We start from the raw sequence: 18955 nt of genomic DNA, 5'->3' as shown, positions 1-18955 counted from the left end.
CGTGCACGCGGCCGCGGCTCGCAATTGGCCTGGCTTTGTACGGCGCACATGAATCACTCAAGAAAAATACAGAAAAATAAAATTTACACAGTCTGTATGCTCGGATGTCTTATACGTTTACTGTATAGATAAAAGTAAATGCATGTATTATTAAAAGTCCTCCAGCGTTAAATCGAGGCATGCTTAACGAAGAAGTACGAAGCTATGGCACGAAGCGAAGTTGTGCGGCGGCCATTTCCATGGCGCGTAATTTAACGACGAATTCGTACACGTTGGACTGAACTTGGTCGTCTTCAACAATTTAACCCTGTTACTGTGGTACGGGACGTCCTCAGTAGACGGTACGTGTTACTAACAAATAAGGAATATATTGTGCAACCTCTGCAAGTACGGAAGGAAGCGGAGATATCAGTCTTTTGGAACGCTGTTCACGGTGTGGCGACACAATCTGCGCAGCCACCACGCAGCCTCCGTCTCGTCACTGATTAGCCCGGCATGACACAGCTACCTGCTGCAACACGCTTCCGATAAAAAGCAGCGCCACGCAGTTTCACCGGAGGCTTACGTCACCACTGCTGGCTATATAACCCAAGCTACCAAGCTTGGTTTCGTGTTTTGTTTCTCTAACCTTCCGAGGCGCAGCATCGGCATGCTTGCCCTGCTGCTGCTACTACGTTAATAAACCTCGTTTCGTTTTATGTTGGGATCCGTCCTTCACCGACCCGCGTCCCACATCTGGTGACCCGGACCTTCGAACACGCAACCGGCGCTGCACCGCTGCCACCGAGCTCCGCAGCCATGGTCCAGCCTGCTGAAGCCTGGCAGCCACAGTTCGACCCGCCTCTGCCACCGTTCCGGACATACAACCTCGAGTCCTGGTTTGAGGAGTTCGCGGCGGCGTTGGAGCTTAACGGCATCTGGCTGCAAGCATTCATGTTTGAGGTACTAGAGTACCACCTTCCGCGTGACCTCAAACGCAGCCTCACCTACTTCGCGTGGCGTGCCCTCGCCCTTGCGATGATCTGCGGGACGCCGTGCTCGAGTTTTACGGCATCGCACCCGCCGCAGCAGCCGTGCCCGCACTCGCCGCAGCAGACGAGCCCCCGGCACCGCCCGCGACGGCAGACGAACCCGCACCATGGCCAGTCGGAACTGTTCCCCAGCCGATAACAACCGGCTACACATGTGGCGGGGACCACCCTCCCGCGCCAGTCAGCTGTGATGCGTCCAACGCACTATTGTTGGCGTTGCGTCGACCACTGCATTTGGACCACCCTCACCACCGGCAACACCAACGCATCCATCTGCTTGGCTCGCTGCCGCGAGCCACGCACAATCATCGTGGTCCTCGCCCGCTGCATTGGTTCGCAGTGCCGTCCACCGGAACTGGTGGAACTCCTTACGCCTCCCGGACTTCTACAAGCCCTGAGGGCTCTCCACTCCGCAGGGGGGTGATGTGGCGACACAATCTGCGCAGCCACCACGCAGCCTCCGTCTCGTCACTGATTAGCCCGGCGTGACACAGCTACCTGCTGCAACACGCTTACAATAAAAGGCAGCGCCACGCAGTTTCACCGGAGGCTTACGTCACCACTGCTGGCTATATAACCCAAGCTACCAAGCTTGGTTTCGTGTTTTGTTTCTCTAACCTTACGAAGAGCAGCATCGGCATGCTTGCCCTGCTGCTGTTACTACGTTAATAAACATCGTTTTGTTTTATGTTGGGATCCGTCCTTCACCGACTCCGCATCCCAAAACGGTAATTTGCCGATGTATCATTTACAGCACAAAGGGATAATAACAAATTATATCATAAGCAGTCCTCCAGATGCTAATGAGGAGCAGTGCACATTACCTTTATACTCTCATATTCTTGCTCTTTCGTCAAAAGGAGGGGAACGAAGATTCGATCACTTGGATATCTCGGTACTGGGACTGCATCTAATGGTTACTGCTTGTGTATCAAGTTAAAACCGCCGTTCTCTACTAGTGGTGGTCCGTGGTTAGAACATACGGCCTTTAGAAAACGCTGAAGATGCCAATAAACAGCTGCAACACGTCAGAAAATTGGCGAAATTTCAGTTACTTGTATCTGCCTATTCACAGCAGTCGACTCGCAACTTTCCTGACCAACTGGAGTCGGCGAGTTTGAGCGTGAGAAATACGCATATTTCTGCAACCATGAGGGAGCACGGCTCAGCATCGTGTACGTGCTTTACCCTGCCTCTTTTATAATGTTTAGGTAATCTCACGTGTCCATGTTGCACATCGTGCCTTCTTTTATGTTTACTTTTCTCGTGTCAGCACATCTTATACCATCGTTTCTAATGTTTGGCTGTTCTCTTGTGCCCATGTGTGCACAACCTTCGTAATGTTTAGGTCTTCTCTTGCGTTCTTGTTTGTATGCCTTACCTTAATTATATATATTATAATGTTTAGGTCTTGTGTCCGTCTTTCCACGCTTCACCTTCCTTTATTATTAGCTATTCTCTGTTGTCCATGTTTGCACACCTTACCTTCAATTATGATAGTATTTAGATCTTCTATTGCGTCCTTGTCGCACGCTTTACATTCTTTTATGAAGTTTAGGTATTCTCTTGTGTCCATGTTTGCATGCTTTACCCCGTTTATATAGTTTAGCTTTTCGCCTGTGTACATGTTTGCACACCTTACCTACTTATTCTCGTGTCCGAGTCTTACCTTCTACTTTGTTTTCTAATGCTTAGTTATTCTGTTGTGTCCACATTTGCACACTTTACCTTCTTTTATGAAGTTTAGGTCTTCTATTGTATGCTTGTATGCACGCTTTACCCTGTTTTATAGAGTTTAGCTATTCTCTTGTATCCATGCATGTATGCTTTATTTGAAAAGAGACATGCAAACACGGACACGAGACGGAAGTCAAGACACCACAAATGCCGACTAACAACTGAAAAAGGCACAGAGCAGCGAAAAAGAGGGTAAACACACACACACACACACAAAAAAAGGTGAAGCTTGCACTAAGTCGCGCAAGGCTTGAAACAGCAAAGCTGGACGATTCTGAAGTCTAATCTGGTTGCTTCTAGGTTGTTGCTAGGCTTCAGCTAGGTGATGCTAGGTTGTTTCTAGGTTGCTTCTCAGGGCAGAGAGGTTCAAGTTAAACCACAGACACGACAAGCATGTCCAAACTCCAGAGGCAGAAACTCACGCTGAAACCAAGCGTTCACACCTCCCATAGGTCTACGGGCACAGCGTCATTTGCGTAGGCCTTCATTGCTTCGGGGTCTTCTCGCGGCTGCCTTTGCCTTTCCCGTTCCCTAGTATTCTCTCGTCCGTACCGCTTAAGCACTCCATACAGATGCTTCAGCCAAGCTGAAACATGTGGCCACGGTGTTTATCACTGGGTTAATCCTGACGGTTAAATAAAGCTTTTCTCAATTACTGGTTATGTCTGTCAAGAAATCTTAATTGGTGTTTGCCGCCCATCTGTTGCCTTCTTTATTTTTATTGGACCAGCGGCGAGTGTTTTTCGTACACACCATTTTGTACACATCAAAGTTTTGACAGCTGTCTTATACAGCTTTGCTGTTAAAACTTTCACGTGATTACCTACCAACTAGCTCAGCTCTCTGTTATTCTAAATGTATGCTTTACCTTCTTGTATAATGTTTAGCTTTGTATCTGTCTCTGCATGCCCTACCTTCTTTTGTAAAGTCTACCTTGTGTCCATGTTTGTATGCTTTACCCCGTTTTATAATGTTAGTTTGAAAGCAAATCATGTTTCAGTGGTCTGCATACCATTTGCCCACCTCTGAGAATGGCCTTCTGACGTAGCATTTCCCATGCCCATCCTTCACTGCCTGACAGCTGGCACAGCAGAACAAGGGGCTTTAGTGGAGCCAGCCCGGCGAAAACTGGACTAGTCTCATTCTCAAAGGTAACATCAAGAAGTTCTTTTTTTTTTGCATGAATCGGACTGAAATGCACTAGTTCCATGCTATGGGTTGTTCGAGTACTCATGATTAATTGTACTGAGCTCCTATTATGTCATCAGGCTTGTGTTTCAGAATGTTCCACTGGTGGCACAAGTAGTGTCCTAAGTTTATTTTGATTTCTGTATTACTAAAGCGCTGCTGTGTATAATACTGACGTTTTCAAGCATCGACCTTTCACTCCGACATAAAATGTTATTTGCTATTCACCTGCTGTGTTCCTTGAAAAGGTTCTTTTGCAATGTCACCTAAAGGATAAGCACAGAGCACATCAAATGCAAAGGGCAGTTTGGACTTGCACAAATACAAGGCAAAATGGCGGTCCCATGCATATGGGTCCACCCTGGCCTTTGAAGAAACATGAAGGCACACACCACCATGGCTAGGTTTTGAGTCAAGGTTTCATTCCTTCCTTTTTTACACTTTCCATTCATCATCACCGGGCTTGCAACAGCCAGTGGCCCCGTTTGGTAAGCACGAGCGTCTCTTCTCGTAAGCGCACACACGCACACAGTCAAGAGCTGTACATTCGCAGTAAGTTTACAGAAAACAATGCGCAACAACAGAATATACACATCGATTGCAATGACAATGGTGCAGTTGACGGCCGAAAAGTCCATGGTAATGCGCCAAATCCCTTCACCACCTCCCGCACGTACAATACCCGCCGTTTGAATGTAATCAAGTGATACGACACGAGGAAGGGTGCATTCTCCACGAGGCAGTGATGACGCACCGTTTGCTTGCAGACTGACGTGAGAACCAAAGTCTTATTATTAAGCACGTGCAATCACCGGAAGCATTGGGAACACTTTTTTCCAACACTTGAAGAAGCACGCCTGCCTGCAAACAATGAGCGAGTGCGCGCCTTTTACCACTTGGCAAACAGTGAGAGCTGTGTGTCGGGCTTACCAGCAATGGCAGAGAATGAGATGATGCGCGTGCACAAAATTTGCTCCACGTTCGGTAGGTGCCGCAAAATGAAGCCAACCGCCAGCTTTGCTATCCTGAGCAAAATGGTTACGATCCGACCCAAGGCAAAATGCTCAGGAGAGAACAGGGCGTCGCGACGCTCTTTCCTATTTTGAACTCTTCTCCTTGGGTGACGCCACCACCATTTTGCTCAAGGCTGAGCCCAACAACACGATTTCACAGGTTTGCTATCATTTGTTTTGGCGCCCTTTGACAAATAAATGCTCCTAACAAAACTGGGTGCACTTTCAGAAAGACCTCCGATTGCCTCACGTTGCAACCATGCAGAAACCACTGTGCACATAAAAAAGGGAGGGCAAAATAATGTAATCAGGTAAAGTGAAAGCGCAGTGAAATTACAAAACCAGGTATATTATAAAAGGTTATAAAAGGGCTATAGAGAGAGGCACAGCTTTAGAACTAACTATCCTCACTGATTGCCAAGAAACCGAGATGTGTGAGGTGCACAGGGGTATTCCACATCACAACCACTTGTCACGCTCGTATTGAATGCTTGTAATAATATTTCAGTCGGCAAGGTTGTCTTGCAGTGGAGCCGTTCGTCCCAGCCACAATGCCTCGGCCATTCTTGGTGCTAAACCATTCGGCAGTCAATGTACAAGGAAGACGTCTTTCACTGGTCATCGTGGCATATTCAGATCACATTGGTGCGTAGTCAATCTGTACATACAACTGCTTGACACCGGCCTGAAAGACAAACAAACAAAAAGGTGAATAAAAAAAACACAACAAAAACACATGGCACGCCAACCTGCAAAAGAGTAAAACTTAACACATGGCAAAAAACATCCAGCAGTGGGGGCAAAAAAAATTAAATCTTTAATGCAGTATAAGTACTACATCCATTTGCAACTGTCTAGATAGAGGCTTATACCCCTGCCACACTGGACGTTTTAATGTCATTCGAACAGAATGACATTCGCACCTAATGAGATTATGCGGCTGCTACACAGCGATATTTAATGTCATTTGAACCGAATGACTTAGGCGATCGAATGAGTTCGAGAAACACGTTCGCCATCACACTAGCACTATATTCTAGGCACTATACTAGCACCGAATGTATACTCTCAACCCCATAGACTACTTGAAATGTGGCACTCAGCATTCTCAATTTGAGAAGAAATAATGCAAACACGCTATTAATTTTGAGTTTTTTTAAGGCATCTGTGATCTTAACGAGAGCAGTTGTGTTATGGTTGTGTGGAAGGCTGTCGCAAAAAACTTTGTACTCTCAACCACAGTGGTACAGAGACCACTCGCAGGCTTCCGGCCGACGGCGCGGTCGGCCATAATGTAAACAAACACACGCCGACGCGCACGTGTGCTTGCAGCGATGGCATCAGCTTCGCGTGCGCACTGTACCCGGACGGAGACGCTTGCTCTGACAGCAACTAAACGCTTTAGTTGCTGCAGCTTAGCGTCGTTGTTCAGTGGCACCGCCATGTCCGCCATGTTGCTTGTGTTCATTCTATAGTATATTCTAGGCACTATAGTTCATTCTATCAGCTGCGGCTAAAAGCTAAGGCTCGTGTTGGCTTGCAGTGGCCAGAAATATTCCAATACAAAATTTCTATGCGTGTTTGTTTTAGCAAAGCGACTCCCTACATGTCTTTTAAAATAAATAACTTACGTTTTCTACCACGCTACATTTACCTTTTCTGGCTTTTTTTTTCTAAATTATCGACATTGGTATCACGAACGAATGACATTACTTTTTCCTGTGTAGCACCACCTCATATTGAATGACATTCGTTGCGCCGAATGACCTTCGAACCAAATGACATTAACACCTCCAGTGTGGCAGGGGTATTAGCCTATAAGTACAACCTCGTTAATATGACCCCTGTTCATTTGGTTAATTTAAACGCGCCATCTCGTGCCGTCAAACATGTACATATGCCTATGGCACGAAACTCATTAATTCGGTTGCATGTGGTCTTTGGTTAAATAGGACCGCTCGCTGAGCTTGGAGGCACACGAGCCATACGAGATCGGGTGGCACTAGTGGGTGTTTGAATCCCGCAGACAGCAATGGCATCTCTGAGTAGAGTGCACCAATCGCAAAGGCCATGCTCGCATGTCCTGGGAGTGCTGAAAAGCGAGAAACATGTCAAGACTGTTATGTTTATTTTGGACAGGTTTCGCTGATAATGATGCCAACATGGACTGCGCTACTTCGCACTCAGAGGATCATCCCAATTAAGTGAGGTGCAGCCAAATATGGCATTCATTTCTGAATTGCTACTTTGCAAAGAGACAAAGCAAAAATGACTTGCGACATCGAGAATCGCAGCGATTCCCAGTTCCAGAATGTTGCCTTCATCACTTGTCGACACATTGAGCGAACACTGTTTCTCCTCACTGTCCACTGAGGGGGGTGTCTTCATTCAGTTAAGTCACTCCTGCTATGCGTCTAAACAAGACAGAATTTCAGGCTTGGAGAAATCAGAAATTGCTGAAAAAGGAATAATGCTGCAGCCAATGACTGGACAAGGGCACTTCCCCTCGTAGACGTGTTGGGTCCAGTGATATTCCTCGTTCAACGATTTCTTATTACCGGAGAGCACGCACTCAGGACGGAGAGAAGAACACAACATATTGTGTTGTGTTCTTCCCTGTGTCAACGTCTTGAGTGCGTACTCTCTGGTAATGATGAATCCGTACCAACTTGCCCAGTTATCCACTTTACTGTTATCTCAACCTCATGACAGAGGGTAGGGTGTGCAGACATTTGAGAATGCACTGATAAGTTTCGCGTCAACTTTTTTCCTCTCACAGTGTGTCCCTTCAGTCTACAGCTGGCGTTTGTGTTGTCTTGTTATCTGCTCTTGTGTCCTTCCTTGCATGGCTTATCCTTCTTCGTGACAAATCCCTTGCAAATAGCTCAAGTTTCGGTTGTTCTAATTTTCTCACCACTCCTGCTGTGTAGGGATGCAGCATCAACTTCCCGGCACGTGGTGGGAGCATGCAATGCTAGCACAGACAAATGCAACAAGTGAATGCAAAGAGAGGTTGGCACACACCTGCGTGAATATGCTGTGCGTGCAGCTGAGCAGGTAGCTCACGTCGGCACCCTTGGCCACTTCCAACTTGAGGGTGCCAATGTAGACGTCACTGCACAATGTCCAGAAGTGGGGCTCCTGCACGCTGTACACGCCTTCCAGTTGCATCACCTGCGTCGCACATAAAGGAAGGGAATTTTGACGGCTCACTTCTTTGTTAGCGTTGCACATGTCAGACGTCAGGTCAGTCACTTACTCATACTTGAGAACGGTAATATTGGCGTCAGCCACCACCAATAATTGCAGCTACGAAGCAACACGAATGCTTCATAACTGCAATTAGCCCGTCATGTGGTTGGTGGCCATGCTAACGCAACCGCCCGCTTCAATCCAAACTCAAACTTGCTACTTGCTCACGGCTCCAACAGCATTAAATAAATAGTGAAGGAAATTACTCTCTGTCATCTCACACAGAGGGCAAAGCATCAGGCATGAGTTTTCATTGTTAGTGAGATGTGTTTTGTCCAACCACGCCTGCTAAGCCTACAAGACCAAGAATATGACTGCGGGTCTCGGAAAGAGTGCAATATAGTCACAAATACATTGCTGTGGAGGCATCAAGAAACAAATACAAAGGAAAAATGAGCGTCACTTGAGAACCTATGGGCCACACAGCGCACGATGAAGGCTTGATAAATTTGAGGCAGAAGGCACCCGCTGTGGGAGCTGCCGCCATGTCTGATTTTTTTCTCCCGGCAATGCCATGTGCTTGCATTTACTCTATTAACGTTTGTGCGCATATGCCATGAATACGCTGAGGAGACGACGCAGAGTGGATGAATACATACTGAGGGATTGGCTAAGTGCCCTGCAGCCTGCATAGTGCAGAAAGGAACTTCCAACAAAACCAGGGTCCTTCACCTAATGGGCAGTACGGGAAGTGCTGCCCAGTTTACTGTTCTTCATTCCCATTGATCGCCCACCTGTGTGAAGTTGGCCAATCGGAATGGTCGACACAGTCACTGTTGCAGATTGCTTTATTTTTTGTGAATTCGAGAAGTTTCTTCATTATTGGGGGAGGTTGGACACACGTCCAAGTAAAATTTATGGAAATCATATTTTTTCTAGTGTGATGCCAAACAAAACACCAAATGCAGCTCCACTACTGTGAAACCTAAGGAAGTGCGTACGTAGCATGGTCATGCAGCAATTCCCATTCGTAGAGTTCTCCCTGCTCTGTTTGCCAAACTGTCGATGACCCCAATGTTTGAGATAAGCACGTACGGTTTCCCCGGCAACAGTAGAATCCTGCTAGGGAGATTCGCAAACTCGATGTGCAACATGCGAGCTGCTTTTTGCTGCACTTTATCGACTTCCTGCTTGTTACGGCAGTTGAGATACGTGTCGCCTGCAGCGAGTTCCATCAGGTTGTTTCTCCCTTCAGATGTAGCGACCAAGTGGCGGTGAAGTGCAGGTGGGAGGAGCGATTGTGCGCTGTGCGAGGCGGTGGGTGCAGGAGTTAACCACACGCGTCTGAATCACATTTAGTGATTACTGCTTGGTTATTGCTGTTAATTATATTACTTTAGGCGGTAGTTTATTTTAACACAGTTTTGAGCATTGCTAGCCACGTTTTAGGCCTGTATTGGGCGCTTAATTGTGAGCATGAACATGCCACATGACATCTATGGATGCACGACAAGCCGGGCCCCTAAATTGCAATAATTGTTGGGATTTAATGTCCCAAAACCACGATATGATTACGAGAGATGCCGTAGGGGAGGGCTCCGGAAACTTTGACCACCTGGGGTTCTTTAACGTGCGCCTAAATCTAAGTACACGGGCCTCTAGCACTTTCGCCTCCATTTGAAAATGCGGCTGCCGTGGCCGGGATTTGATCCCGCGACCTGCGGGTCGGCAGTCGAGCACCTTAAGCACTAGACCACCGTGGCGGGCGGCCCCTAAAGTGCTATGCACTTAAAACCAGGCGTAAGACACAGAATGACATGCTGGCACGCATCCTTATTTCTTTAACATGATGCATTCGGATCTCACCCCAAAAAACTGTTAGCACTGCTCGGTGCAGGCCACACTGCAATGTTTGGGAAGTGTTGCAATTGTTTCAGACTGTTCTAGTAATATAACGCACAAGATGCAAATAGTCAAGTTTATTCAGTAGCTTATGCGAGCACCAGCGATAACGCTGGAAGGTTAGATCACTGATGCATATACTCGCGGACAACTTTTCTTGGCAATGAAGGGAAGGCTAGAGAGCCGAACTACGCGTGTGCTACCGCCGAACATTATAGTCCTACAATTGCGTCCGTGTTTTCTGCGTGAGAATAAAAAAACAACATTGCTTTATTTTCTACGGGGCGCTGTTTGAAGAGAGGGTCAGCCCGCACCAAGGAGATATTTATATTTGTTTTGCTTTATGCAGTGTCATTTCACGTTTTTGCACCTGTGAAAACGTCGCACCTTTTACGTGCACCTCACAGTCAAAATGGCGTCTTCGTCTTCAGGTGAGCACTCGTCACCCTCCAGCTTTCCCAACGACTCGCCGAGGGAGCTTGTGACGAATTTCACTAACAAATGGCTGTGTAAGCCTGTGATGGCCACTCGAATAATCAAATGGCCATCACAGAAGGTACGGAAGGTTCACAAACCAAAACTAAATTCGAAACGGGCGCCGAACCGGACTACTTCGCGGAGCAGTACATGTGCAGCAGCTCCGCCCCCGTAGCCTTCCCTTCATTGCCAAGAAAAGTTGTCCGCGAGTATAGTAGACGGCCCGTTCCACTGACGATCAGATTACCGTAAAAACCGGAATATAGGCCAACTTTTTTTTCCAGGAAACTGCAACAGAAAATCGAGCCCCATTTAATATACTGGTAAATGGCAGAAAAACTTCAAAACACTGGCCACTATGGTCAACTGAAGTCAACCGCCTCCATCACCATCACAATCATTGGCATCTCTTTGTTTACTGCCAGCCTTGTGCCATGGCCGGCCTCATTCTGCGTTTCTGTTGTCGTCTTGTGAATCTATTTGGGCTCTGAGCTGCTTTTATTTCGTGTTCTTGGTGAAAATGACCGGTGGCCAACGACAGTTCACCGTGCATTAAAGAAAACAGCAATCGAGTTCGTGAATGCACACCGAAATCTGGTAGCACACCATGAGTTCGAAGTGTGTGAAAGATGTTTTGGGTAGCACAGGCGAATGCGAGCGACAGCTGTGAGCCATAAACAACAACTGCAATTTTATCTTTGCATGGGTGTTCTCGCTGCTACATCTCACCGGATACTCTTTCTTTGTTGCATTCTGTGATGCTGGCAGCTCTGGTTACAGCAGCATGGCTATGGCTATGATCAGCGGGGAGATCGGGTGCACCACAGGATCACATCACAACACACAACAATTAGAAGAAAAACCTTGTTTTGGTGCCAGACCACAGCTTATCTAGAGCGGGAGGTGAAGGCTGCAGAGTTTACCTGGGAGCTGCGCTAGCGTTATCATTGTTACCGCAGATGTCAGAGTGCATCCATATTAACCCTTTGAGGGTTTTCGCCGTACATGTACGGCAGAAGCTTCCTGGTACCAAAGGGTTTTCGTCGTACATGTACGGCATAGCATTTATTTTTAAAACGCGCGCCTTTTTCGATCATTTCTCTTGCTTGGCCTGCGCTACCACACTTCGGGAATACGTGGAATTCTTTTCATGCGCCGATGTCTCTCCGTAGTGTTTTATTTTTGTAATGGCTGTAACACAAGTTTAGCGTGATGGCGCCGGCAGCGCCGCCGCGGAGAATTTAGGCCGGCGCATAGAAACAGCAAGGAGTCTATTTTGGGGTGTGGCGGCGCACTGTGGATGGACGTCTGTCGCATGGGTCCGGGGGGGGGGGGGCGGAGAGGGGACGATACCGCGGCTCGCTTCCCTCGGGCCCTGGTGTGAGTCGTGCATCGGCGGCGCCGCCTTCGTGGTGTATTGTATTATGTCTTATGTTATGGTGTATTGTATGTCTTATGTTGTCTTGAGTGTGTGTTATGTTTTCCCAGTATTCATTGTCAGCATATAAGTTTTAGCGTGTTACTAGCGTGTTACTAATTCGGCCGGCGAGCTCGCCATATGTAAAGAAGTGTTTAATAAATGTCCAAGTTTGTTGCATGACCGCGTGAACTGTCTCCGTGTGTTCCGAGAGCGGCGGTGTTATCGCTCAGACCACACAGTATGTAACACCAAAAATGATTTTTTTGTCACTTTACGGTCATGAAAAAAAATGTTTAAACAATTTTTTTCTTAAATAGAATCATCTTAAGAATTTATTTCAGCAATAAAAAAATTACACATTTTTGGACTGGATTTTGTGAAAAAATTCGACCCTCAAAGGATTAAAGTTGTCAAGATGGTTGCGACGTTTTACGAAGATAAAGTTTGAGCCCGTCTTTCGGCTTTCTGGCACGTGGAACTTGCGTGTAAACGCACGTGTAAATAAATGGCGTTATCGCTGTGTACCATTTGAAACTGCGTTTGTTTCACGGTAAAGGCACCTTCTGATACTTTGGCTGTTCTGTGTGCTTTTCTTTTCTTCCAACTTTCAGTACTTCAAAGTCAGGGCCATTCGCATTTTTACGGTAACAACGGCTGACAACTGTGATCGCTGCTTTCAGTGTACAGGGTGCACTGCTTGTACTTTGAGTTAGTTTTCTGGGCACACGTTTGTTCAATGAAGAGTTTCATCTCTACCAGTGTGACTGCCACTTTCACCACTTCCTTCACCATCACTACCGTGAGACAATACTTTGCATTCTTCTTAAGCCAGGTTCCAGTTCCAAAAGTGCCAGCTAGCCTTTTACGTTTGATCGCAAACGGACGAGGCACAAGAAGAGAAGACGACCACAGAGCACTCGTGTAGTTGTCTTCTCTTCTTGTGTCTCACCATTTGCGCTCAAATCTATTCCAGAATGAACCAACGCGCCCAACAAAGCATTTTATTAGCAGCCTTTTACAGTTGCGGCTTCCGTAACTTAAAGAAAATGTGGTTTCTGGTCAGTGACAGCAACATCCCGATGACAGACAAGCAGCATAAACCCCACCAATACTACCAAGTGCTGCACTCACCCTCTGGTAGCAAGTTGGAAGTGCTGTGTCGAGCTCCTTAGGTGTCCGCTGCATCAGTACATAGATTGAATCCCGTAGAAGAGGCAGCACACTGTGGAAGACGCATTTCATAAGCATCTCAGAGGTTTCACACTTAAAGAATACCGCCTGCACTACACAGCCTGTGACCGAAATTGCTAGAGGGAAGTCTAGCACTAGTGTTCATGATGTCTGAGCTAGCAGGAGACCGATGGATTGTACCACATGGATGAACAAACACAAACTCCAGTGCAAAAGAACAGAATACAGGCTCAAGGCAAGCAAGCCAGATCTTTCACTGCACTCATTCACTTGGTAAGGCTTTTTTATTGTTTATTTACTACTGTTTTTTTTTTCCTTTATTTTCTGCTTCAGCAACACGAACAGCAGGTGAAAGGAACAAAAGCATTGCGTGCTTCAAGGTGCGTGAGCAGGATCTCTTGCAGCACTAAACATATTGCAAAAAATAAAGATCTATTGCTGAGAGAAGCGCCTGTCACGATTACTGAGTCTTTAATTTGATATTTGAAGCTAGGTACAATTCATACCTGATTTGTATGTGAAAAATTTTTATCTTTGCATACCCCTATAAGTTAGCCACGCATAAATGAACTTCCAATACGAGTCACTGATTTGTGTGCCTCTTTGAAGGCAGTTAAAACATCACCCTACCTTTACCCTCCACTCCCATACTTGGAAGCGTAGTGCTAGTGGACACGGACTAAAGGAAGGCACACAGACGGAAGCGCTCTAGCAACTGGTTTTTTATTGAAAATCTGCCCTACATATATACATCGCTTTTATGGCCCCATGAAAACTTCTGTGCACTGACAAATTCAGGAACATCATTTCTGAATTCGTCAGTGCGCTGAAATTGTCACGTGGCCATAAAAGCGATGAATATATGTAGGGCAGATTTTCAATAAAAAACCAGTTGCTAGAGCGCTTCCGTCTGTGTGCCTTCCTTTAGTCCGTGTCCACTAGCACTACGCTTCCAAGTATGAATTTCCAACTGACCTAAGAAACAGCACCCCTACTCCCCTTGGGAATACTATGAGAAAGCTGCACCTCTTCCATTTAGCGGTAATTTTTGTAGACACCTCTGTGCAACTAGAAAGACTGATTGGCAGGTTTGAGAATTTGAAAGCAAACCCAAGGCTACGAGAATCATTGTAACAAAAAATTGATTCTGACCACCCAGTGCACTGTAATGCGCAAATGGTGTGGAAGCGCTTTGGCGCTGTACCCCCAATCTTTTGAAAACAGGGCCACTGCACTTGGGTATAGAACCCACAACCTGATACGTGGGCACTAAGTCAGCACACTTGCGGTTTTCACGAATGTAGCAATGTCCCACCTGACGCCGATGAGGGTCGCGATGAACATGGAACAGATAGGGTCGGCCACGAGCCAGCCAAACTGGCTCATCAGGATGGCCGACACGATGACACCCACGCTGCCCAGGGTGTCTGCCAGGATGTGCAAGAACACACCTGCACACAGCACAGTCATGAGACAAGTACAGTAAACTTTTCTTTGCGTTGTTTTCAAAAGAACAGGCCGAGCAGTGGGCATGCAGGAAAGTAAGGCCAACTCTTTCCCTAATGCTTTATGCAATACATAAACAAAAGCAGGATGAATGAACTTTTCATGTGGTCAAGTTTCATTAACGAGATGTTGTTATGCGAGCAATATAAATTGCCAAATTCAAGACTGCGGGACAAAATTGAACAGAGTTAGTAAAGACACGCTTCTATCTACTAAGAAAAAAACATAACATAAATTATGAGATATACAAAATGTAACGCCATCTATAGGCACCATCTCTGAAAAATTCAAACTTTTTCATTGAACAAGACTTCCCAGACAAAATCTTACCGTAAGCAGTACAATTGGCCGTGGCATACGGCAAAGCAGTTCCTCGGTGTAAGTAAAGGATAGCATAATGTTGCATGTCTTGCAGCAAACTTGTTTTCTGTGTGGCTTTCTAGTCGCACTTGCATTTTCTACAGTTTCTAATCGTTTCCATCCTGGCAGGCTGGTGCTGAAACGCGAACTGAGATGGCCCGAAGCAGAAAGCGAAGCTGACCATTGCTCTGGGTTGTTGTTGCTCTCAGAGTTAAAAGTTTGATGAAAAGGCAGCATCATCAGACTCGCTGCTGCTCGTTAAATTGATAAAATCAACCACAAAGACACCCGAATGCCGATATCTGTGATCTCTCGAAGTGTGCGTGTGCCACACCCAGTGGTGGCCATTACTTCAGAGCGTGTTCAAAAATCAAGGCCACGCAGCAGGAAAAAAACAAACTACACAAAGAAAACTATAGTTCTTCTCCTTCATGACAGATGGTGCAGCGTGTCCGTGAATGGCACGGAATGTGTCGAAAGTGGCAATTCAAACCATTGAGAACGATGGGCACGGTGTGTAAAGAGTTGAAGGCAGCAGTACCATACAGCCATCTAAGTGTCCCCTGTTGTGTCTCCAGTCAGCTTACTCTGAGCAGATGAGCACGATCTTCAAATATGCATCGTGATGAGCTATGAGCAGTGCGCGCTGCTCGTGCACATCAGAAGAAAACCTTCAATGCTTCTCTAACAGTTCTAATTAGATGGATGCTGCCCCACGTTCTAATTTTAGCACGTCAAGAAACGCTACGAATTCCCGAATTGTGACCATGTGACAGCCACTGCTGCTGGCCGACACAAGGAACAGCTCACAGACCCAATATGCAATTCTTAGCTCCACACACTACACTGCAGGCATACCTCATCTCATACGAACCGGATGTGCTCCGAGAAAGGCCTCGGCCGTAAACTTTCGTTTGATACTTTGGGGGCACAGAGAAGCAAGACCTTCTCTGTGCCCCCCAAAACAACCAATACAGCCGGGGTTTCTCCCGAACTTTATTTTCTCCATGCAAAAAACATCATAAACAGAAATGGTACACACTTCTAACCACTGCATGCAACTATGCTACCTGCATAGTTCGGAATACAGGTTGCAGGACTGTCTCAGCATTACTGGTAGCATCTCTTTACCTCATGTTATAGCTCAAAGTGGTGAATCTTGCGGTATATGTATTTCTAAGTGAGCACGATTAGTTGCACTCGGTGTCACTTTGGTGCCACATTACTGTGTGCAACAAATGTCATTCTGAATTGATGATAATGTCCCCGAGCAAATTGGCCTGCACTGGCCTTCTCCTCTTTAGGCGAGGTCTGCTAAATAACACGGTGTTTTATTTTAAGATATTCATTGCAAAGGCATTTACTGGGTATTGACCCACTATAGCGTTTGTTCCTCTTCGCTACATCATGAACAATAGTTAGCGTGAACATTAGCAAAAAAATTAAATTAATTGCAGCAAGATTGACATGATCAATCATCACAATGCAGCTGCATGATATCCAAGGTAAACAGGAGAAATGGCAGTTTTCAATAGAGCCAGCACAGGAATGCAGTGGTCTATGCAGGCACTGCGTAGAAAAGCCTAAGGACGATTGGCTGCACACAACAGGTATCGTGTTTCACTGAAGTGGTATTGGTCTTTGCTCAGTAGCACATCTGTGCTGGGGAAAGTTAAACATCAGGGAAACTTTACAAGTTGTCTGTCAGCTGTGCTCCCTTGTCAGGCATTGTGTGTGTTCCCCGTCATAGTTCCAAAACGTTCTGAAATGCTCTGAAGTGCACGGCATCATGCGAGAGAGCCATAACATTTTTTTGCTTTCAAAAAGAAAAAAAAAGCCTTGTAGTATTCGGTACTCTCGGCAACATGTATGCAGTTTATTTCGCTGCTCAGTATCGGCAGCACTTCTCAAAAGATGCTCATTTGTATTTTTGCTGTCATGTTCCCAACAGATGCATATTAATGAGGCTTTACTGCAGAACGAGATTCCTAGGGGGCACTGGTCTTAGAGATGAAAAATCATGGAAAAAATCAGTTTTCTGAATATAGTATTTTTGTAGCATACAGGCATTACCGCAAGTGCTGACCAAGTTTCTTACATCTTGGATTGATATTTCAGCCCCAACAGCTATTTATATCACCAAGACAAGCTATATTTCGATTAAGAAAAAGCACAAAAGAATGGCCTCTTTTATTGACATGCTGCTCTGAATGACGTGTGCTGCAGCAGTAGGCATGCAGGTTATGTCCCTGGTGGAGACTAATCATCTAACAAAAATATTTCAATATCTTCTATTACATGTGGTTCAAAATGAGCTTTATCTGTTTTCTTGCATTTTCTCAAAACAAGCTTTTACTCACCCCACTTGTTTGGTGCAACAATTGCTCAAGCTCTAGAATAGCTACAGCTGTAACGTTTTTTGCTGTATGAAGCTAAATGCATAAAGCTTGAAATGCTGCAAGCAGATTCTTTCTTTTCTTCTTCTATAATTTTTTAACCTGCCTTTGTTCTTGATCGTTAGTAGCTGTACCGTAAACGCTTAATTTCAGTGGGCTGCTAAATTGCTAATTGTTGTTGGATTTGAATACTGCTTGCAGCAGTTCGACTCTTATTCATTCTGCTTTCCACTCATGCATTAAACATAACTTTCTGCCAAGTTTATTATTATCTATTGTCTCACCAAATAATAGTAATTAACATTTAATTATCTCAATCATTATTTGAGTCAAAGAAAAAATTACTGCACTTTTATAATCAGCACAAAAAATACATATATATCTGTGCTTTTTAATTGAATCTAATCAGAAAATGAACAAGATAGCCCCAGGTACCATGTCCCCCCTTAAAGGGACACTAAAGAGAAACAATGAATTGGTTTAGATTGATAAAGTGTGCTCGAAGAACTCTTGCGTAGTTTATTTCACCACCATAGGTTTATTATTGGAGGAGAAAACCAAGTTCAAAGTTTCATTTTTAAATTTCGCGTCGAACTTTGTAATTCGTGACGTAAAAGACTTCAAAGAGCATTTAACGTATTTTGGCGCCACTGGCTCGACGAAATTTCCACAAACTCGTTATGTCAAGTCTCTCCCTCAGAGGACAATGTACTTCGATTTAACCCATTAGGAACTACGTAGGCCCAAGCAGGCGCCGTCAAAAATATGTGATGTCACGGCAAATGGTGCCGAAATTCCAATGTGGCATCGCCACCTGTATTTTCTCTTTGCGCGTTTTCTCGTTTATTAAGCGTGTTCGCGCAGAAAGCGTGGTGTTTTTGGTATCGTAAAAGACTACTTTACTAATGCGAGAAAAATCGTTTTGCTCTTTAGTGTCCCTTTAAGGCCGGCACCATGAAAATCTCTTGCTACTCAGACTCTGAGGCATGGACTCGGCATGCAGTGACTTCACTAAATCCAAAATGCAATATAAATTTCCTTTTCTAAAGCAAGAAATTGTGCGTTAATGAGAATAAAAAAGGATCGCGTTGCATTCATTCTGACTGCTTGTGGAACACTAAAGAGCCCTTTGCAGAGCCCCGCGGTTCTGTAGAAGCCACACTGAGAACCTTTTGATTAAGAGAATATTTTATACAGTGAATCTATCGGAACTTCAGGGGGAATTGAGTTTATATAGATCCCAAGTGGGTCTTTGGCCAGTGCCAATCTATCTATGAGCCCTAATTTTTGTTATCTTGGTTCTGAAATTGGCCTCGACCAAATAACCTTGAACTGATGAGCACACGTGCCTGACCTCCAGAATTATGTAAATTAAGCAGCAGTATGTCATGGCTAAGAGCCACCATCTCGCCAGTGATTCTGGCAGAGTTGTACAATGAATGCAGAACACCAAATGTACAGTGGACTTTATGGAGGACGTGTTGATGTTGGTAACGATGTACATTTATATGGGAGCGACAGCAAACAACATTTAAAAGGCAA

At 45.5% G+C, this 18955-nt stretch overlaps 1 protein-coding gene across 1 annotated transcript in view; it reads right to left on the bottom strand.

Moving 5' to 3' along the window:
- Positions 1 to 4357: 4357 nt before the first annotated feature.
- LOC119406073 (zinc transporter 7) overlaps positions 4358 to 18955 on the bottom strand; it is a 39265-nt gene continuing 24667 nt past the window's right edge. Inside the window, exons 8-11 of the mRNA XM_037672932.1 lie at positions 14467 to 14602; positions 13092 to 13182; positions 7994 to 8143; positions 4358 to 5654 (exon numbers count right to left, since the gene is read on the bottom strand). Of these exons, the coding sequence (XP_037528860.1) occupies positions 5607 to 5654; positions 7994 to 8143; positions 13092 to 13182; positions 14467 to 14602 (425 nt within the window). The 3' untranslated portion in view covers positions 4358 to 5606. The remainder of the gene's footprint in view (positions 5655 to 7993; positions 8144 to 13091; positions 13183 to 14466; positions 14603 to 18955) is intronic.

The sequence above is a fragment of the Rhipicephalus sanguineus genome, chromosome 9 (assembly GCF_013339695.2).
Source record: "Rhipicephalus sanguineus isolate Rsan-2018 chromosome 9, BIME_Rsan_1.4, whole genome shotgun sequence".
NCBI lineage: Eukaryota > Metazoa > Arthropoda > Arachnida > Ixodida > Ixodidae > Rhipicephalus > Rhipicephalus sanguineus.
The sequence above is the reverse complement of the archived record's forward strand: the minus strand, read 5'-3'. Positions and strand labels throughout refer to the sequence as shown.